The following is a 23,195-nucleotide window of genomic DNA, read 5'->3' as shown; positions in this document are numbered from 1 at the left end:
ATATATTGGGCAGAGCAGTAAGTACTGGGGATATGGCAAGAATCAAACTTATTTTCTAACTCCTTGGGCCTGGCTTGAAGTCAGAGGAGGACTCCCCAGGGAAGCTAGTGGATTGGGTCTGCCCTCCAATCTGAATGACCCCCTAGAGCCTTTACAAGTCTGTCTAGGGTTATAAAGGTCAGAAAATATATAGCCCCAGACTGACTTGTAAACAGCTACATTCAAAGTACTTACTCAGACACTCAGGCCTGAGAGTTAGACCCCTTCCCTTCCAGCAGTAACTGAAATAATCAAGTATAATTTGTTCAGGGTTGGTATTAAATGTAATCTAATCTTTTGGTAGGAAGGCCCTTTAGTACACACTTAGGCTTCTTTGTAATAACCAGAAAAGCGGTAAGCCTACATGTGTCTGGATACCAAAGACTGAGAAGCTGCCAATGGCTGCAGGAGAGCACTAGCCTACCGTAACCCTTATGGCTACCCCCCGATCAATGTTAGCTGAGGAAAGGGCTAGCAAGAGGTGAAACCTCCTGGGCATATGATGCTGGGGAGCCTAATTCCTGAAAGGCCAAGGTCTTCTAAAACAATAACGGTGAAGGACAGGAACGTCTTTATGAGAAATCACATAGGACATATTAAGATAATGATAAAGATACTTAGCAAAAATGTACCTAATATATACACTTCTTTTAATCTGATGATTTAATGATTTCTATTATCTTGTCAAGAAGTATTTATGACTTAAGTCAGGATTAACTCTTATCACCTGTCCTGCACATCTCCCTCCTTCCTCTCCTTTGTACCCACACCTGCAGATTTTTTCAGAGGTGACAATTTAACATTCAGTGGTTTATTTTCTGATTCAGGGTCTTAGGTCCCTTCTTTGGAGGATATTGATGGGGGTGGGGTTGGGGATAGAACATCTTTCACACTGTTTAGTACATACGTTCAATTCTTTTCCAGGGAAGCGAACACTCTAAAATAATGATCTGATTTGATGAAAGATAAAATTTTAATATAGCTTCAGTTAACCTTCAGGGTCCTTTAAAGTGCTAAATTGTATATAAAAGTAATTAAGAAAGTACAAATGAACACAAAAACCAAAACATACTGTGCCACATTTATTTTACAGCTAGACTTGGTTCAAGGAGTTTATAGTATTTTTAGGTCTTAATAGAGTTAAGCTTTATTATAATGCTGTTTTATTGGGGTAAAGCTTCCAATGTGACAGATTTATAAAATATGGAGACTACATGACATATTGGAGGATGTGGTTTGACATGCAGACGACAGAATCTGTGACACTAGGATTTTACAAGTACATTTAAGGCCAGTTGCAACACTTACAGTTCTGCTGCAACCTTGGGCACACTTGAGGTGAAAGGTACTGCCTTCCACACACTGGTGGAACTTGGTATTGTCTTCAGGATTACTATAAATGCCATCTGCTTTACCAGTACATCAAGCTCCATCTCCTCAACTGCCCCCATCACCACTGCCTTCTCCATCACTTCCCTCGTCACCGCCACTTTCTCCACCACTGCCACTGCCTCTACCAATATTAGCACAGAAGCCTTCACTTCTGGGTGTCACAGGTCAGTTATACCAGCTGTTGGCGGCTGGTGGAATACATTCTAAAAGAATAACAACATTTCAGAGCATCATCATAACCTGTTTTTATGCATAGAAACAAGCAGCTCTGGACTCTGTCCTATATCAGTTCTGTTCTCAGAGAACTGGAGGAAAGCTGCAGCTGGGAAGACTGCTGCATGAGATCAGATGTCCAAAGCAAGGAGGAGGGAAACAAAGGCCCTGGGGTCCTAGCAGGACGTCAAGCCTCGGCTTCCATGCTAGTTCCACTAGAGGGGATGTAAACCCAACCCTACAGTGATAAGGAATGACTTTTTTGAGACTCTAATATTTGAGTTTTGATAGGGGAGGCTTGTCTGTCAGTATTTCTGTCATATGTAATATATTTGGATTTTTCTTACCTTGTTATGTTTTGTCTTTCATGCTGTATGTTTGCTTGCTTTATTTCAGCACTGATTTTCCCTTCTTTCCTCTCCCATGGTGATTCAGAAGTTTTGTATTTCATTTTCCTCTACTAGTAGAATGCTCTCAACCACTAAAGTTTTCTGGCTCACTGTTCAATTTGAGTCAATAATTTTTTTTTTTTTTTTGAGATGGAGTCTCACTCTGTTGCCCAGGCTGGAGTACAGTGGTGCGATCTTGGATCACTGCAACCTCCACCTCCCAGGTTCAAGCGATTCTCCTACCTCAGCCTCCTGAGTAGCTGGGACTACAGGCATGCACCACCATGCCCAGTTATTTTTTTGTATTTTTTAGTAGAGATGGGGTTTCACCATATTGGCTGGTTCAAGGCTGGTCTTGAACTCCTGACCTCATCATCCACCCACCTCAGCCTCCCAAAGTGCTGGGATTACAGGCATGAGTCACCGTGCCCAGCTGAGCAAATCATTTTATAATCTCTCATAGGTTTTTACAGTTCTAAAAAAATCAATGAATTTCCTTAGAGACCTTATATAGCAGCTTCCACTGCTCTCCCTCCACTTTTAGACCTGCCCCAAGGGATGCTTAATCCAAGGAACATACAAAGTCCATGAAGAGCAGGAGTTTCTCACTTCTTACCGTTGAGACCCATCAGCCACCTGAGCCTTTGTCCCTGATCTTTTTTATGATATCCTTCCAGCTGTCCTCACCAAGACCCAGACGACAAAATTTATGCATCTAAATTAGGAAATGGTGCACTGCCATGAGTGAGAGAACTGATCTACCTCAGAGATAAATGCCGGTTCGTATAGGCATACCTCAAAGATATTGCAGATTCGGTTCTAGGCCACCACAATAAAGCAAATGTTGCAATAAAATGAGTAACACAAGTGTTTGGTTTCCCAGTGCATATTAAAAGTTATGTTTACACTCTACTGTAGTCTGTCAAGTATGCAATAGCATTATGTCTAAAAACAGTGTACATATCTTAATTCTAAAATACTTTATTGCTAAAAAATGTTAACAACTATTTGCATCTTTAGTGAGTCATAATCTTTTTGCTGGTGGAGTGTCTTGCCTCAGTGTTGATGGTTGCTGACTGATAGTGGCTGTAGCAACTTCTTAAGACAATGATAAATTCTGCCATGTCAAATCGAAATTGACTTCCTTTCATGAAAGATTTCTCTGTAGTTTGCAATGCTATTTGAAAACATTTCACCCACATAGAATGTCTCTCAAAATTGGAGTCAATTCTCTTAAACTCTGCTGCTACTTTATCAACTAAGTTTATGTAATATTCTAAAACCTTTGTGGTCATTTCAACAATGTTCACAGCATCTTCACCAAGAGTAGATTTTATCTCAAGAAACTACTTTCTTTGCTCATCCATAAGAAGCAACTCCTCATTTGTTCATGTTTTATCAGAAGCAATTCAGTCCCCTCTTCAGGCTCCACTTCTCATTCTAGTTCTCTTGCTATTTCCATCACATCTGCAGTGACTTCCTCCACTAAAGTCTTGAACACATCAAAACTTTTAGGGAACACCCATTGATGAGAGTTGGAATCAACTGCTTCCAAACTTCTGTTAATGTTGATATTTTGACGTCTTCCCTTGAATTACACAGGTTGATCCTTGGAAATCCTCTCCAGAAATCCTCCCCAGAAGGTTTTTCATTTACTTTTCTCAGATTCAGCAGAGGAATCGTTGTCTACAGCAACTATAGCCTTATAAAATGTACTTCCTAAATGATAAGACTTCAAAGTCAAAATTACTCTTGATTCATGTGCAGCAGAATAGATGTTGTGTTAGCAGGCATGAAAACAACATTAATATCTTTGTATGTCTCCATCTGGGCCCTTTGGTAACTAGGTGCATTGTCAACAACCAGTAATATTTTAAATTTTTTTTCTGAGCAGTAGGTCTCAACAGTGGTCTAAAAATATTCAGGAAGACATACTGTAAACAGATGTACTGTCATCCAGGCCTTGTTGTTCCATTTATATGCCACAGGCAGAGTAGTTTGAACATAATTATTAAGGGACCTAGAATTTTCAGAATGGTTAATGAGCATTGACTTCAACTTAAAGTCACCAGCTGCATTAGTGCCTAACAGGAGAGTCAGCCTGTCCTTTGAAACTTTGAAGCCGGGCATTGACGTCTCCTCTCTAGTTATAAAAGTCCTAGATGAGCATCTTCTTCCAGTAGAAGGATATCTTGTCTACCTCACCTACCTAAATAACTAAATCTGTTGTTTAGTGTAGCCACCTTTACCAATGATCTTAATGATCTTAACTACATCACCTGGATAACTTGTTGCAGCTTCTATGTCAGCACTTGCTGCTACACTTTACTCTTTCATGTTGTAGAGGTGGCTTCATGTACCAACCTCTGCTAGCTTCACATTTTTTTTCTTTAGCCTCATCACTCATCTCAGTCTTCATAGAATTGAAGAGAGTTAGGGCCTGGCTCTGGATTAGGCTTTGGCTTAAGGGAAAGTTATGGCTGGTTTGATCTTCTATCTAGATCACTAAAACTTTCTTTATATGGCAATAAGACTGTTTTACTTTCTTATCAATCATGTGTTCACTTGAGTAGTACTTTTAATTTCTTTCAATAACTTTTTCCTCTGCATTCACAACATGGCTGTTTGGCATAAAAGGCCTAGATTTTGGCCTATTTGGCTTTTCTCAGATGTGAGTGCCTAGAAGTTCCATGGCTGTCTCCATGCACTCTGGCCTCTCTGCCTTTGCTGTTCTTTGCAGCCTAACCTGCATCTTCTTCAGAATAGTGTGCTGGACTTAGTTTTGATGCACCTGAGGACCAAGGTATGACTTCAGCTTGCTTATGAGCAGGTATTTGCTCTCATTGCAGAGCAAATTTCATCCATCTCATGCCTTCTTCACTAAGCTTAGCTTTTGATTTAAAGTGAGAGATATGGAACTTTTCCTTTCACTTGAACACTTAGGACATTGTAGGGTTATTAATTGGCCTAATTTCAATTTTGTTGTGTCTTAGGGAATAGGGAGGCTCCAGAAGAAGAAGAAAGATAGGGAAATGGCCATTCAGTGAAGCAGTCGGAACACATACATTTATTGATTAAGTTCATCATCTTACATGAGTCCTATTACTGGTGCCCCAAAACAATTAGAATGACAACATTAAAGATCACTAATCATAGATCACCATAATAGAAATACTATTTCTAAAACTTCTGGCCTATTGGTGACCTAGCCCAAAATTAACATGTGACTTACAATCTGTACATATATTTAATAGAGCATTTCTGTTCCCAAAGATGTACTATTAAATTTATGTTGAATCCAACATTTTCAAGTGCTTTATATTGGTAGAACTTATAGATGTTAAAATTCTGTCGAATCCTCTGCCATAGTCAACAATCGTATAGCCTATAAATGCTGTTTAAACACTCTAGGTTTGTTCCTGATTATGATAAGCCTGTAATTAACGTTTTGTAAACTGTATCACAACTTCCCTAATTTACCGGGGTTTTTTTATTTTAAGTTCAGGTATTTAATAGCTAGAAAGGCTTGTTTGTTTGTTTGTTTGTTTGGTGGAAGTAAATTGACTAGCACCAAACTGGATAACTTAAAATGGGAAAGAGAAGATGCAGTCTGGAGTTTGCGGTGTAAAGACTCTTATTTATGTAAACTGTGGAGGTGGAAAAAGCTATATTGGTGGAAAGGACATCTCAGGCAGAAGAAATATTCACCAAATATCACAGGTAAGAATTAGCTTGTTACCTTATAGGTAACTATCAGAAAGTCTACTGACTACTACAGTGAGAATTTTAAAACTTAACGGCAACTTGTTCTAACCATCACATTGCTACCTCTAAAGAATTAGGGAGGGGAAGAAGGAAGAGGAACAAATTACTTTTTATGTCAAACAATCTTGTGCTATCTGATTTTTTAAATAATTATGGGAATGCATTACTTTTATAATCTAAAAAGTAACTTAAATGCCTTTTTTATATACAAGTCAAATCTATTTCACCATCTCCTTTTCCAGTCCAGAGTCCACATGCCTTTGATGCTAATTATCTTTTCTTACTACTTCCCAGTAGCAAAAGCCTATGATTCAGCCCAGGGCTCTTCCATTCTCATCAGCAGACAGTAACTCTTCTTTACCATCAAACCCCCCTCCCTACCACGCCTCATTCTCTATATTCTTTTAAGTACTTGATTCTCACCGCACCATTGCTATCTTTCCATAGCTGCTATAGCCAGTCCTTCCCACCCAGATATTACCTTTGCAGATGCCAACATCTTTCTCCTCCGGAATAACCGTCTTCACCTCCTTCTCTGATACTACTGTTTCCCACCTCAACCTTGGGGACTTTCTTGCCTCCACCCTCATCCCCTGGCCATGAGAAGGCTCTTACTTCTGAATGCCAAAGTTACAGCTACTAGGGGCCAACAAGTTGGCCAGGTTACCATTGCTGCAGAAAGAAACAAAATGTGCTTCTGTGAAATCTCTGTGAGATTTCTGTGAAACTGCAGGATGCAAACATCACAGAAAGCAACTTTTCTTGCCCTCATTCGTGACTCTCTGGGGAATGGTCAGCTGCCAAGCACAACCTCTAAAGTCCCCATGGCAAGCATTTCTCCCTAACTGCCTCAGTTAGTGTTTATATTATATTTTACCATAATTGTCAGAAATGTGCCATAATTGTCAGAAATTTTACCATAATTGTCAGAAATTGACAGGAACAAACTGTCTGCAAAGGATTTTGCCTCTCAGAATCTTATGCTAGTGAGAATGAACTGGAGACTGAGCTTGGACTTTCCATTATCCCTCCCTGTCTCCCACTCACTGTGGACCCAATTCCTATAGACTTTCTTTCAGGACTTGGAACTGAGGATATAGGACATCACTATCACTGCATTCATAAGAAGCAATCTTGTCATTCACGGTGGTGAAGGCATATATCAGTTGTGTATGCAGATGTGGGTTCACATTCTTAAGAAATAACTTGGCTGGTTCTGGTCAATACTGCAACCAGTTGGTAAAGTAATACACTAGCTTGTAGGCTGAGCCTAAGAGGAGAAAGCAGCAGTTATTGTCATGCAAGGCCTCAAAACTGTCTCACTTGCTGATAAACTCTTCAAGGGAAGAGTAAGTAACCTAAAAATTAGCATGGTGTGTACCTGGTGGATACTGTCAAGGAATTACTAACCAGAATATATAATATGTTTTATTTGTTTCAAGAAGCAAACAAAAACGTAAACACAACATATCACAACCTGTGGGATACAGTTAAAGCACTACTAACAGGAAAGTTTTTAGCATTTAGTGCCTACGTCAAAAAAATAGAGACCAGTCTGGCCAACATGGTGAAACCCTGTCTCTACTAAAAATACAAAAAATTAGCTGGGCGTAGTGGCAGGTACCTGTAATCCCAGCTACTCGGGGGCTGAGGCAGGAGAATCGCTTGAACCCGGGAGGCGGAGTTTGCGGTGAGCCGAGATCATGCCACTGCTCTCCAGCCTGGGCAGTAGAGCAAGACTCTATCTCAAAAAAAGAGGTAGAAAAAAATTACATAAACAACATAATGATATATCTTAAAGAACTAGAAAAGCAAGAGCAAAGCAAACCCAATATTTGTAGAAGAAAGAAATAATAAAGATTAAAGAAGAAATAAATGAAATTGAAAGGGAAAAAATACAAAAGATCAATGAAACAAATATCAGTTTTCTGTAAATATAAACAAAATTGACAAACCATTAGCCATACTAAAAAAAAAAAAAAAAGAGAGAGAGAGAAGATAAAATCAGAGATGATAAAGGAGACATTACAACTCACACTGCAAAAATCCAAAATATCATTAGTGGCTACTATAAGCAACTATATGCCAATACATTATAAAATCTAGAAGAAATAGGCAAATTCCTAGACACACACAACCTACCAAGACTGAACTGTGAAGAAATCCAAAACCTAAACAGACCAATAACAAGTAACAGTATCAAAGCTGTAATAAAAAGTCTCCCAGAAAGAAAAGCCCAGGACCCGATGGCTTCACTGCTGAATTCTACCAAACATTGAAAGAAGAACTAATACCAATCATACTCAAACTATTCTGAAAAACATAGAAGGAGAGAATACTTCAGTATTACCCTGAGACCAAAACCAGACAAAAACATACCAAAAAAAGAAAACTATAGACCAACATCCCCAATGAATATTGATGCAATTGTCCTTAGCAAAATACTGGCAAGCTGAATTCAATAACACATTGACAGTTCATTCATAGAGACCACCTGGGATTTATTCCAGGGATACAAGGATGGCTCAATCAGTGTAATACATCATATCAACAGAATGAAGGACAAAAATCATATGATCATTTCAACCAATGTTGAAAAACATTTAATAAAATTCAACATCCCTTCATTATTTAAAAAAAAAAAACTCAAAAAACCAGAGATAGAAAGAACACATTTCAACATACTAAAAGCCATAGATGATGGACCCACAGCTAGTATCATATAGAATGGGGAAAAACTGGAAGACTTTCCTCTAAGATCTGAAATAAGACAGGGATACCCACTTCTACCACTGTTATTCTATATAGGACTAGCTAGAGCAATCAGACAAGAGAAAGAACAAAAGTGTATCCAAACTGGAAAGCAAAATGTCAAATTATCCTTGTTTGCAGATGATACAATTTTATATTTCTAAAAGCCTAAATACTCCATACACAAAAACTATTAGAACTATAAACGAATTCAGTAAAGTTGCAGAATAAAAAATCAAAATACAAAAAGTAGTAGCATTTCTATATGCCAACAGTGAACAATCTGGAAAAGAAATCAAAGAAGTAATTCCATTTACAATAGCCACAGATAAAGTTAAATACCTAGGAATTAACCAAGAAGTGAAAGATCAATGTAATGAAAACTATAAAACCCTGATGAAAGAAACTAAAGAGGACACCAAAAAATAGAGAGAGAGTATATGTCCATGAATTGGAAGAATCAATATTGTTAAAATGTCCATAGTACTCAAAGCAATCTATAGGTTTGATGCAATCCCTATCAAATTACTAATGACATTCTTAACAGAAATTTTTAAAAATATCCAAAATGTATATAGAACCACAAAAGACCCAGAATAGCCAAAGGTATCCTAAGCAAAAAGAACAAAAATGGAAAAAAACACATTACCTGACTTCAAATTATACTGTGGAACTATTGTAACCAAAACAGCATAGTACTGGCATAAAAACAGACACAGAGAACAGTAGAACAGAATAAAGGACCCAGAAATAAATTCATGCATCTACAGTGAACTCATTTTTGACAAAGGTGCCAAGAACATACATGGGGGAAAGGATGGTCTCTTCAATGAATGGTGCTAGGAAAACTAGATTATCTATATGCAGAAGAATGAAATAAGATGTCTAACTCTTCCATATACAAAAATCAAATCAAAATAGATTAAAGACTTAAATCTAAAACCTCAAATTATGAACATTGGGGAAACTCTTGCTGGACACTGGACTGGGCAAAGACTTCTTGAGCAATAACCCACAAGCACAGGCAATCAAAGCAAAAATGGACAAATGGGATTACATCAAGTTAAAAAGCTTCTGCACAGCAAAGGAAACAACAAAGTGAAGAGGCAACCCAAAAAATGGGAGAAATATTTGCACACCACCCAGCTGACAAGGAATTAATCATCAGAATATATAAGGAGCTTAAACAATTCTACAGGAAAAAACCTAATAATCTGATTAAAAATAGGCAAAAGATCTGAATAGATATCTCTCAAAAGAAGAAATACAATTAGCAAATAGATATATGGAAAGGTGTTCACATCATTAATCATCAGAGAAATGTTAATCAAAACTACAATGAGGTATCATCTCAATCTAGTTTAAAAATGGCTTTTATTAAACAAAAAGTAGGCATAACAAAGGATGTGGAGAAAAGAGAACCCTTGTACACTATTGGTGGCCTGGCAGCCCTCGGAGCACAAGCCTGTGGCCTAGTTACCAATGGCAAATCTGAGGGAAACACCAGGGCAAAGAGAATCAAGTGTGTCTACCGAAAACATGAGCCATGTCATCCCTCGTCCCCCAACCCAGCAGCTCTGATGTTCTTCCTCTTCCAGGCAGCCAAGCCACTCCTATTACACATCTGTCCATGAAATGCTTCTGTGCATGTGTGGTTATTGGAGTCCCATCCTCAGTGTTGATCTGATGTCCACTCTAGCTCTGACCGAAAGCTTTAGAAAGACAGCGGCTGTCTTACCGTCTTTAATCTACCTATATGGGGCCCAGCATATAGCCCAACGTAGGGCTTGTAATGAGTAAATAGCTGTATTTTGAGCACCTACTATGTGTAAGATGCTTTTTCAGGGTTCATGGTGATACAAGGAGTGGGAAATTTGTACTTACTCTTTTAAGGACCTTATTCTAATACAGATGAAACAGCACAATTAAGCCAAGACTAACACTGCAAGGCAGTAGCTGATAAACCCTGTAATGTGGTCCATAGAGTCTTATATGATTCAGTCTCTGATTCTTTGTGCTGTTTTTTTCTACTGCTCTCCCCTTCCCTTATAGATTTGTTAAGTGCTGTCTATGAGCCAGGTATCACACAAGGCACTTGGAGACACAATGGTAAACAAGACATACACCAAAGTCTAGTGAAGAGGCCAGACACTTAACAAAAACACACGAATTATGTTTAACTGCAGCCCTGATAGGTGCACATTGCGATGTGACGATCTAGTTTGGGAAGTCAGAACAAGGGTTTTTCTGAGGAAATGATACTTACAGGATGAGTAGAATTGGGCTATATGAAAAACCAACCTCCATTCCATGCACAAATAATCTGCCAAGCTCTTCCCTCTTTCTACTCTTGCAGGCTGGCCTGTTTCCCCAGTGCCTTACCCAACGACTAGGACATGTTAATGGCGACAGCAGCACAGGTAAGCACTGTAGGACCAAAAGAGAGAGAAATCACTGCACCCTGGGCCCCTGGCCTCCTTTTTAGGAGAAGATACTAATTCATCTGGGCTTTGAAGAATGCCTGAAATTCAAGTATGCACTCCAGGTGGCATGATTAAAAGAACAAGAGAACATGGCCAGGTGCAGGGACTCGGTGAAGTCTGTGCTTCATATCAGGAAGCACTGAGAGGCTGTACTGATAGGTGGAGCCGAGATTTTGTATGGTCTTGAGTACAGATCACAGGAGTTTTGTCTTTAATTGCCATGTGATAGCAAATTCTCAAGTGCAGAAATAACTGATTTGAGCACAAGCTTATCTGATCCCAAGGCTGATCCAATAAGCTTATGCTCAAATTTTGGTCTTATAAAATGTGTGATTTTGGACAAGTTACGTAGCTCTCTGAGCCTTAATTTCTTTATCTATAGAATGAAATATATTGCTGACCTCCTTATAGTGCTCTTGTGAAAATTATATGCAATAATATATTTAAAGTACTTAGGCCAGGCACAGTGGCTCACATCTGTGATCCCAGTACTTGGGGAGGCCAAAGTGGGTGGATCACTTGAGGTCAGGAGTTTGAGACCAGCCTGGCAACACGGTGAAATCTCATCTCTACTAAAAATACAAAAAAATAGCTGGGCGTGGTGGTGGGTGCCTGTAATCCCAGCTACTTCGGAGGCTGAGACAGGAGAATCTCTTGAAACCAAAAGACAGAGGTTGCAATGAGCCAAGATCACACCACTGCACTCCAGCCTGGGTGACAGAGTGAGACTTCATCTCAAATAAATAAATAATAAATAAATAAATACAATACTTAGCATAGCACCTGGCACATCTCAAACAGCAATGACAGCTATTACTTTGGCTAATGATAGAAGTGGTCAAGATTATGCTGACGGAAATCATCAATCTTCCAACAATAGAAACATAGATTCACAGCACCTAGGAATGACCAACCTGCCAGCATGATGAGGCTGAGTACCCAGTTCAAAAACTTCACCAGCCTGGGGGCTGGTGATTCTATTTAAGAAACCTGTGTGATGTGGAGGAACAGGAAATGTTGTCAAGCTGGAGAAACACCCTGCAAGTGTCCACAATCCACAGGAAGTGGCCTCTCTACTTACTCCTGGATGGCAATCTGCCGGTACAGTTCCCAGGTGACAGGGGTCCAGATGATCTGACCAGAACAAAGTTGGGGGTCCACACCTCCAAGGATAAGCCCTCCACCGTACTGGCAGGTTGGCTGGCTGGAGAGAGATGTAGAAGAGGGTGAGTGCCCACACATAGTTGGTGAGACAGTGCTCTCCTCTCTCCTTCCCACACTCCCTCAGACACAGGGGTGCCGCAGACTAGGGGGCGCTGTCCTCTGAGCTGCTTTCAGACTCAGCCTGCTGAGGCATGGGAGGAGACTTCTCAGACTAACACCAAACTACTAGACACTACACCCATAAAGAAGATGGAAGTGGAAACCAGGCACCCAAAAACAAACTAGAAAAGCGTCCCAGAGAAACCCTCCCTGGGAGGAAGTGAAAATAACAGGAAACAGCTTTGGGGACAACTAGAACAGGGCCTGAGAGAGCCTGCAAGTGTGCTCTGGGAGGCATGCTCCCGCTGTGGTCGAGTCATTAACTACACAATACTGGAAGGACTTTGGCCTTCAGTGCTCCTTATCCTGGCCAGTCCTAGAAGAAAGACACATGAACTTCAGGTGCTTGAGGATCATGTGTTTGGGAAAGAAGGAACAAGAGATAAAGTTTGGCACAAAAGTTCAGTGCCGAGTGGAGCAAGAAAAGCACTGGATTTGTGATCAAGATACTTAAGTTTGAATCTTGGCTTCACACCTACCGTGAGTGACCTTGATCAACGCTGACAACCGGTTTGAGCCTCCATTTGCTCCCTGGCAAGACGGGGCTAATATGAGGATTTTTGAGATGTCATTTGAATTTCTAGAAGGACACTTTATAAATCCAGACATAGCATTATGATTATTATTCCATTTTCTCTTTACTAGTAATGCTCATGAGGCCTGCTTTTTAATGCTAATACAGCAGTCTCCAGATTTCCTAAATAAACACTGAGGGACCGTTACTCAATTTTATGAAGACTCATCATGCAGCTTATAGCTAATATAATTTAAAATTCTTAAAGTGTACTTAAAATGGGATTTTTCCCAAATTTTCTGAAATGCATGAATTTTATATATCAAGTTATACTGACTGTGTCAGAGCACCTCATCACCTGGGCCCCATCTGGCCTTGGGTTGTGTAGAATCCGCATGGAGCCTCATTTTCTGAGCCCTTCACAGGATGAAGGTTCTCACTGGCTGAAATAGAAGCTGAAGATGGGCTGAGTGAGCTGACCCTGCTGCAGCAGCCCCTGCATCACTGTCGGGGTATTCCCCACTGCCATGTTTGGGTAGACCATTCCCAGGATCCCGTCAAAGTCTGAATAGTAGAAGGGGTCGCTGGGCTCATTCTTACTCAGGCCGAACTCCTGGTTATTGATGATGATGTTCTGAACCTATGACGGGCAGACAATATAGCTTGACAGTTCAGGTGCACAAATCACGTGGCTTCCCAGACTTACGTACCCCAGATATCGGATCCAGAAACCCTCCTGGGGAGAAGACATTGGCTTCTTTCATCCAGAATCCAACCACAAGGGTGGGAGTGGAAGGTGAAAGGGCAACCTTTTCAATCATGTGTCTTGAAAAAAAGAGTGTGGATGTTGGAAAAGTGGAAGCAGTTTTTTCTGGAGTTATAACTAGTTTCCACTTCCATGGACAGTGAAAGAACTGACTGGTTTCATAATGAACAATCTGTGTGCAAGAATGATTAGAGGAATTGTAGGTGTTTAAAGAAATAAGGAAATAGTAGAAAGATTTATCTTCAAATATGCAAAGTGCAACTGGGTGGAAGAGGAAACAGCCTCATCTGTGTGTTTCCAGAGGGCAGAGTTAGGACCATACAGCAAAGTTGCAAGAAGACACACAACTTGAGCACAACATCGAGGCTTCCTACAGTCAGGACTGCTGTGGAAGCGAATTTCGTCTTGGGGCAAAGGCTGAATTAGACAGGCTTTGTGTTCCCTCCAACACTCAGCTTCCGGGAAGCTTGTACCTAATTAGTAAGCATGGATTTCTCTAATAGTGTTAAGACTCTAAAAATGGGAACCAAACCACAGACCATCAGAGGCTATGAGAACACGACTCAAAGTCATGGTGTCATAGCCCAGGAACACACTCAGGCTGCCACTCCCATAGGGCAGTGTATAGGTTTGTCCGTTATTTCTGAAGATGGAGGACAGGCTGGGGTTGAACCTGTTGTGACTGGCTGCAGAAGGACAGAATGCAATGTTAGTGTCATTTACAGTTTTCCAAAACACATGAAAGCTACTTATCCTTGATGGACTGGGCTCATCAGACCAGGGCTGGGATAGGGCATCACCCTAGATCTTTTGCTTGTAGACAAACTGCCAGTTTTAGAAAAGTCTATCCTCCTGGATGACACACGTTGCCCAAATTCCTTCCACCTGACCATTCCCTGAGGGAAAGATTGCCTCAGTTGTGCCAGGAATACTGGACCACAAGAGGGAGCTGGGGGGAAGGAAAGGAAGCCTTAGTCTGTTTCTGCTGTCTGTCTCCAGAAGAGTCAGCACTTCTGAAAAGTGGTGCTGAAGTCATAGACTGACAGTAATTTCTAGATGTTCCAAACAGAAGGAGGATAAGTGACGGATATGCACAAAGGACTCTGGACTTAGAATAATGCACCTGTACTCAAATCCCAGCTCCGCCCCTCTATCTGCTCCCCTCATGGTGTGAAGGGTGATGGTGACATACTCACAGCAGGCTTGGCTCTGACCATAGATGGAGGGCACCCACAGATTGGAGGAGCCCGTGTCAAAGAGGACTAGGAAATTTTGGGGTAATGTCCCAATGTTGATCTCTCCAAAGCAGAAAGACTGAAAAAGAAAGATTTGTCACCTTCATTAAGCAACCAAGCCTTGTCTTAAGAATGGCTAAGGAGTTAGCCCATAAGAAGCCACATTCTGCCCAAATCATTTTTTGGGGGGAATGAGAGGCTCATCCCACAAGTTCTCCTTCTTATCTGGAGTTAGTTCCTTTCAAGATTCTACTTTTTGTCCCTAATCACAAGGCTTTGGCCAGCCAACTTAGTTTGGCAAGACAATATCCTCTTTCAAATGTGTTTTCTACTTTTACGATAAGCTGATTTCTTCAAGGATTTACCATGCTACACTGGAGTACCCAGAACTGGGGAAACAATTGCTTTTTCTTCTCTTACAGTGTCCAGACCCACACACACACACACACACACATTCCTCTCCCCTTTCTTTTCAATGTTAGACACTCCTACCACCATTTTCCTCTCTCCCAGTCACACACTAGCAGAGGGTGCTAGGGAGCTGGAGAAGAGGACACATGGAGAGCAAGAAGAGCTTTTCACTGGAAGGTAGTTTAAGCTCTAAGTTAACTTGGGCCAGTCATGTCACTTATCTGCTTCTCCCTCCCCTTCCGTGTCTCATCGGTAGCCTTCCATATACGATTTTCACAGCCCATGACATTTTTCTTTCTTTATTCTTTACAAATTAGTCAATTCTTATTGAATGCTTACTCTGTGTTCACCTCTGTACCAAGCTCTGGAAGTGCAAAGATAATCAGGAAGTGGTCTTTGTATACAAATGCCTGCATTCCTGCTGGAATAATGAACACATAATCAAACTGTCAGACCATGTGATCACTCTGAGCATTCAAGGGTTTGTTGAATGAGTGAGAGGAATAACAATCTTGTTAAAGCAAGCAGAGAGAGGGAGTGATAGTTCCTTGTGGGATGGAAAAGTCTTCACAGAGGAGGTAACATTTAAATAAGGATCTTGCAGGATATTAAATGAGGAAGTGAAGAAATTTATACACACACACACACCATTGCAAGCAGATGAAAAGCTTAAGCAGTGGCACAAAGGGGTGAAGTTGTGTGATGATTCAGAGAACACTGTGGCCAGCGTAGCCAGAAGAGCAATTCTCAGCATGGTTCATCACCAGCCCAAGACCATCCACAGGACTTACCTGCATGCGACCAATTTAACTGTTACTCTGAATATTATTTTCTAGCCAAGAAACCATTTGAAATAGAAAAAACTGTAATGCTGTAATAGGAATACTATGGAGTCTATGATACTATATTGAAGCAGCACATATTTAACACCCTCAGAAATTTAACTATTATACGCTGTAATACATATGTTACGTACCTATTATACTCTTCTTGAGTAGAGTACTGGAGAGATTTGAATACTGGACTACTGTAAGAGTAGTACATGGCTCGTTACTGTATACAGTACAAGGTATCTATGTGGGCATGACTTACGTGATCAGCATCTTGTAAGGTGAACCCTCTATGCCATACCGAGCAACGCTGATTTAATTCTGTAAGCAACAATAATCAAAATTTTTTTCAAATCTAGCAAGCAACACACTGAATGCCCTTCTGCTAACCATTTATACATAGTTTTTTATATTGTAGCCTTTCAGAAGTATTGAGTGAAAGAGGCCAGTTACCAAAATGATGCCTTAAGTAAAGTTGTGACTGGCATGGAATTTTGTCATGAATCTACCCTAAGCTATGCACAGCCCCAAAGAAGGCTCAACTTTATATGCATGACTTAATTTCTATGCAGAAATAAGGTTTTTGTTTATTTGTTTTTTGTTTTGTTTTGAGGTGGATTTTCGCTCTTGTCGCCCCGGCTAGAGTGCAGTGGTGTGATCTCGGCTCACTGCAACCTCCACCTCCCGAATTCAAGCGATCCTCCTGCCTCAGCCTCCCAAGTAGCTGGGATTACAGGCATGTGCCACCACGTTCAGCTAATTTTGTATTTTTAGTAGAGACAAAGTTTCTCCATGTTGGTCAGGCTGGTCTCCAACTCCTGACCTCAGATGATCCAACCACCTCGCATCCCAAAGTGCTAGGATTACAGGCGTGAGCCACCGCGCCTGGCCTAGAAATAAATTTTTAAAGGGAAACTTCAGAGCCACTGTACACTCACAATGACCATAACTCCCACATGTTGAACACCAACTTTGTAGCAGACAAATATTTTATGTAATCATTGCAACATGAAATGTTGCAAATCCTTGTGAAGCTAATTTAACTTTCCCAAGACCACCCAGCTAATAAAAGGTAAAACTGGTTTCAAGTCCGGTTTGTCTGAACTCTTATCTAAATAAAGACTCCTCCTCTAGACCTGGTGTGCCTAAGTTCTCTTTGAGTAAATATACGTGAGAACATCAACTTTAATGATGATAAGATTTCATTTAATTTTCTATAAAAAAGTATGTTAATTGCTTTTGTCTTTCCTAGTTTTTTTCCTGCCTGCATATAAAACTTAACCCTGATAACTGCTGCCACCTTGTGGCAATATTCCTAACTTACAAAAACAGGGTTTTGAAAGGTTGAAAAGTGTTAACTGACTGAAAAGTGTCACAATTCAAGTCAGATGTGAAAATAGCTCATAGCATCTCCACAGCTCTTTCCTAAGTGAAGACAACACACGCCTGTTCATTTGTCATGTCTGTTGGAGGCTGCCCTTTTCCCCACCCACGTCAAAGCAGCCAAAACATCACCTTTCCAGCTGCTCTTAAGACTTCCCCGTCTCACATCCGTGCCTCTGGTAGAGACGGGGTTTCACCATGTTCAATCCTAACACGCTAGTGTTCTTATCTTTAACACTCCAGAACACTTTCTCTTTTTTCTTTTTTTTTTAATCCTTTTTTTTCTAGTGTCTGGAAATACTCTCCAGAAAACTTTGTAAGGCTCTCTTCCTACCTTTGGAGAGTCTTCTTTGCAGCATATTAGTAGATAAGCTCTCTGAGTGTTTCCTCAGCCTAAGATGAAAGAATGTGTGTAAAGTGCAGAGCAGCCTCTGAGTTCTCCGGGATACGTCATTCCTCTCACTCATTTTTAAAGGCTCATGAAGCCTGGTTCCTGAAATATCACACACTGTACTCAGCATAGTAGCTTCTATGTAGTAGGTGCCCAAGAAATAAGTGTGGAATGAGGCTGAGTGCGGTGGCTCAGCCTGTAAACCCAGCACTTTGGGAGGCCGAGGCAGGTGGATCACGAGGTCAGGAGTTAGAGACAAGCCTGACCAACATGGTGAAACCTCGTCTCTACTAAAAAATTAGCCAGGCATGGTGGCATGCACCTGTAATCCCAGCCATTCAGGAGGCTGAGGCAGAAGAATTCCTTGAACCCGGGAAGCAGAGGTTGCAGTGAGCTGAGGTCACATCACTGCACTTCAGCCTGGGTGACAGAGAGAGACTCCGTCTCAAAGAAAAAAAATGTGGAATGAGCCAACTATATAGACAGGGACAGCAGTAGGACTTCAAAGTGTCCTGTTAAAATACACATATTTTGCCAGTTTGAGTTCATTACAAAGCTCCTATTAGGTTGGTGCCAAAGTAATTGTGGTTTTGCCATGACTTTTACCATTATCATGCCTGTAGTTTAGCTTTTCCTATTAGCTGGGAATGGAAGGAGGAGATCAGACACATTTTAAATGAGAATGGAAAGAGATAAGCACAACATCCTCGGTAACTGATGATATTGGGAAGATCAAAATGAAGCTTCACATGGGTCCTAGGAAAAACAGGCGTGGAATGTAGATGTTTTCTTTCTCAAAATTAGTAGAAGTCTAATTAATCCCTTACTTTGTGTTCACTATTAGACTACTGATGATGTAACCTTACCAAAAGTTTCTAAAACACAGAGTGAATTCTCTTATAGTGAATTATTTCAGTGTTTTCTTGATGCTTAGGAAACAAAGACTTATCATGGGAAAGTGTCTGCCTCAAACATGAGTCTTCCCTTGGAGACATTTGCCAGATTTGAAGCTGCACGGACGGGACAGGAGGCCACAGAGTTGAGCTGGGAACTTCTGATGACAAGAGATGAACCCCCTTAACTCTTTCAAAACTTCAGAGATAGATATCCACCAACTGTCAAACAAAATTTCAGAGAAGTCATTCCAGAGCAACACGGACAAATCGAAAAGTAGATGAGTATTTCAAAAGCTGCAACTCAACCCTGACCTGGCACAATCCCTAAATAGATTGGAATTAGCTGGCTTTCAGTTTGTCTGCATAACAAAAGAAAAGAAAGACCTTTTTCAATGAAAGAAAAAATAAAAGGTAGATGATGATACTGGGAAGATCAACACGGAGCTTCGCATGGGGTCCTAGAGAAAACAGTCACAGGATGTAGACACACTGTCTTTCTCAAAATGAGGAGAAGCCTAATTAAGTCCTTGCTGTGTGTTCAGTATTAGACTACATTAATTCCAGGGTATTCACAACTCAACTGACATATTCTCTTCACCTCTTCCCTAAATTGTTTAGTTCCTCCTGCTCTGCCCAGCCCTTGGCTCTTCCACAGGGCCTGACTGTAACCACTGTTCCTGGAAGTCTGTGTTTGAACTGCAGAAACGAATTGTACCAGAGTGTCCCCACTCCAGCTTCAGGGTTGCTGAGAAGCTGAGAAAATGTGAAATTCTACACCAAGGACTATGTTTCCATGTGCTCTGCCAGTCTCTCTCTTTTTTAATTTTATTTTTATTTTTTTGAGACAGAATTTCGCTCTTGTTGCCCAGGCTGGAGTGCAATGGTGTGATCTCTGCTCACTGCAACCTCTGCTTCCCAGGTTCAAGCAATTTTCCTGCCTCAGTCACCTAAGTAGCTGGGATTACAGGTGTCCACCACCACGCCCAGATAATTTTTGTATTTTTAGTAGAGACAGGGCTTCATCACATTGGTCAGGCTGGCCTCAACCTCAAGTGATCCCAAATCCTGACCTCAGGTGATTCATCTGTCTCAGCCTCCAAAAGTGTTGGGATTACAGGCATGAGCCACGGCACCCAGCCTAGAGTCATTATTGAGATTGAAATAGAATTGTTAGGTGAAATAAATATTTCCACTGGAAAAATATGAGCTTGGGGGTTTCAGTAGTGATTGTTTTGACCAGATGAAGATTATCTGCAGAATAAAAGCTAGCAGAGATGTGTGTGTGTGTGTGTGTGTGTGTGTGTGTGTGTGTGTGTGTGTGTGTTTGAGAGCGAGAGAGACAGAGAGAGAGAGAGAGAGAGAGATGGGGGAAAGAGAGAGAGCATGTGAGCACAAGACAGTGATCCAGGCCCACTTGCATAAAGAAAACTAATACATTCTCTTGTTGCTTAAGCTTCTTTGAGTGTTTGCCACTTGCAGATTTTTCTAAGTCCTGATGAATAAGCTAAAATCATCCCAACTATTTCTATAAAAAGATTGATATTCAGAGAGATTAAATAACATAACTAATGTCACACAGCCAGCAATTGTTGAGCTACGGTTTGAATCCAAGTTGTCCTGCCTCAAAAGTTTCTGCTTTTGCTACAACATCATCCTTCTGCCACAGTCGAAGCTAAGGAAACTAAGCCTTAACATGAGGGACCCAACTTGTCCCAGGTTCTTCCAGCTCTTGGGTTAACTGGCATTAGCGAGTTCTTTAGAGAGTAGAAATGGGGAAAGGGCATGCCTCACAGAAGGGAAATGTGTGTGTTCAAGTTCTATTCCTTGGCCATGATGAACTTGGCTTGTGGGCATAATGATCAATCATCCACCTCTACTGACCACCACAGAGTAGGTGCAGTGGGGCTAAATAATGGATAGACATCTGTTTATGCCTTCTGTGATCTTTCAGCCTGATAAATATTAGTATCTTGCTTTACATTTGCATTCTGTTCACGTAGATCTATTCCACTTGTCTTTTGTGAAATCTTCGTGATGCGCCTTGGGCAATGAGAGGAAGTATAGAAAAATGGTTGAGAGCATGCACTCAGACACCAGACGGGTCCGATGCGCATCCTGGCTCTGCCACTTTCTTATGTGATCTCAGCCAAGTCACTTAAATATGGAGACATGTTCTGAGAAATGTGTTGTTAGGCAATTTTGTAATTGTGCAAATATCATAGAGTGTACTTACACAAACCTAGATGGTATGGCCTGCTACACACCTAGGGTATACGGTATTGCTTCTAGACTATAAACCTGTACAGCCTGTTACTTTACTGAATACTATAGACAATTATAACATAGTGGTAAGTATTTGTGTATCTAAACATAGAAAAGATATGGTAAAAGCACAATATTATAATCTTATGGGAGCACCATCATATATGCAGTTCATTGTTGACCAAAATGTCTTATGCGGCACATGACTGAACTTAACAACTTCTGTGCTTATTTCATCATTGGCAAAATGCAGATAACAAGTAGTGACTATGTCATAAGGTATTGTATACATTTAAAAAAGTATAATATGTAAATTGCCTAGCCCAATGTCTAGTGCCTGGTAAGTGTCATATTATTTCTGCTATTCTTAACCATGAGGGGTGCCAGAGGCAGCTAGTTATCCACTGCCCTGGTTTGAGTTTGCCTGGAAACAGAGCCTGACTTGTGGGTAGGTAGTTTAATTGAAAGGGGATCCTAGGATGCAGGAGTAAAAGAGTGTGGAGAGTGAGATGGGAAGGAAATGAGAAATTCTAAGGCAGGGGAGGGTGTTCAGCTAGCCTGAAGTGGAGATCAGGACAGATGCTGGCAAGCATTACAGACAGGCAGATTAGCTCATGTGTGCCTCAGCTAAACTCTCAACATTTTCTGGAGAAAACATAAACAGTTAATATAATGTTAGGTTTTTTTTGTAAGTCCCCCATAAAGTATATGAGACCCTTTTTGTAAAGTTAAAACAACTAAAATAAAGATATATACTCTTTGGAAATTCACATACCACAATTGAACTTATATCCCAAGAAATTAAGGTATGATAGGCCAGGAGCAGTGGCTCACGCCTGTAATACCAACACTTTGGGAGGCTGAGGCAGATAGATCACCTGAGGTCGGGAGTTTGAGATCAGCCTAGCCAACATGGAGAAACCCTGTCTCTACGAAAAATGCAAAATTAGCCAGGCGTGGTGGCGCGTGCCTGTAATCCCAGCTGCTTGGGAAGCTGAGGCAGGAGAATCACTTGAACCCGGGAGGTGGAGATTGCTGTGAGCCGAGATTGTGCCATTGCATTCCAGCCTGGGCAACAAGAGCAAAACTCCATCTCAAAAAAGAAAATAAAAAATGAAATTAAGCTATGATAAACTCGGGATGTGAGATGTGCTGACTTAGATGGGGTAGATAGAAATTAAATGGTGAAGGATCTATTTCGTTATTTATAGTTACAGGTGGGACAACTGAGACACAGGGCAACCAGAACAGAATAGAGAGTCCAGAAACAAACTCATTACGGATATTTGATCTATAACCAAAGTGGCACTGAAAAGCAGTGAAAAAAAGGATAGTATTTTCAATGAATGGTGCTGGGTAAGTAAATAACCACATGGAAAATGATTAATCTTGATCCCTACTTCATGTCACATGCAAAAAAAAAAACAATTCTAGTTGGATATTAGATTTAATTGTGAAAGATCAAACAGTAATGCTATTAGAAAGTAACATTTAAAAATTGTCATAACCTTAGCAAGAAAGATTTCTTAAACATGACACAAAAATAACTCATTAACCATACACAAAATTACTTACAACTTGGAACATATTAAAATTATGAATTTCTGTTTATCTAAAGGCATTATTGAAAGGGTTAAAGTTGTGTCGGAGTTGGAGAAGATACTTGTAATTTACCCAACATTATCTGTATATTACCTCTCAGTTCCAGATTCATTCATTCCCTATTGTCTGCTCTGGAGATATGGTACTGAATCTTTTAACTAGCTTTCCTTTGCCAGCTGGCATGATTTTAGGCTTTGTCAGTACAGGATGCTGGAGAAACACTGAGGGAGAAAGGGATTTTCCCTTCCTGGTTCTGGTGTGCTCTCTCAGCAGACTCCAGCAGCATGCAGCTGCTGCAGCACCCAGCTCTACACCTGAACAGGAAGTGTGAAATGGGAGAAAACAATCACTTCAAATGTGAGGGGTTAAGGCTGCAGAAACCTTGCCTGGGGCCAAAAACAGAAACCAGTGAGCAGTCTGAAACTAGACCAGATCCACATCACACAGGAGCCAGATACTGGTCCAAGCTGATCCACCTGCAGAAGGGGAGGACGCTGAATTGAACAGCAGACACAGACCTGCTCTGGGGTGATGCACACTGTAGGGACAC

The 23,195-nt window shown here is 40.8% G+C and overlaps 1 protein-coding gene across 1 annotated transcript; it reads right to left on the bottom strand.

The window, feature by feature from the left end:
- Positions 1 to 1,589: 1,589 nt before the first annotated feature.
- On the bottom strand, positions 1,590 to 16,078 carry LOC105727865 (pepsin B-like). Its single transcript, XM_064370747.1, is given in 10 exon segments — positions 1,590 to 1,634; positions 3,089 to 3,210; positions 3,690 to 3,752; positions 6,280 to 6,391; positions 9,980 to 10,040; positions 12,114 to 12,236; positions 13,310 to 13,509; positions 14,194 to 14,321; positions 14,832 to 14,949; positions 16,073 to 16,078. Coding segments are annotated over 10 exon segments (978 nt in total).
- Between the last annotated feature and the right edge of the window lie 7,117 nt (positions 16,079 to 23,195).

Source organism: Aotus nancymaae, unplaced genomic scaffold, assembly GCF_030222135.1.
Source record: "Aotus nancymaae isolate 86718 unplaced genomic scaffold, 86718_ANA_hifiasm-v0.15.2.pri h1tg000007l, whole genome shotgun sequence".
NCBI classification, from domain to species: domain Eukaryota; kingdom Metazoa; phylum Chordata; class Mammalia; order Primates; family Aotidae; genus Aotus; species Aotus nancymaae.
This window is presented reverse-complemented; position numbering and strand designations above follow the sequence as displayed.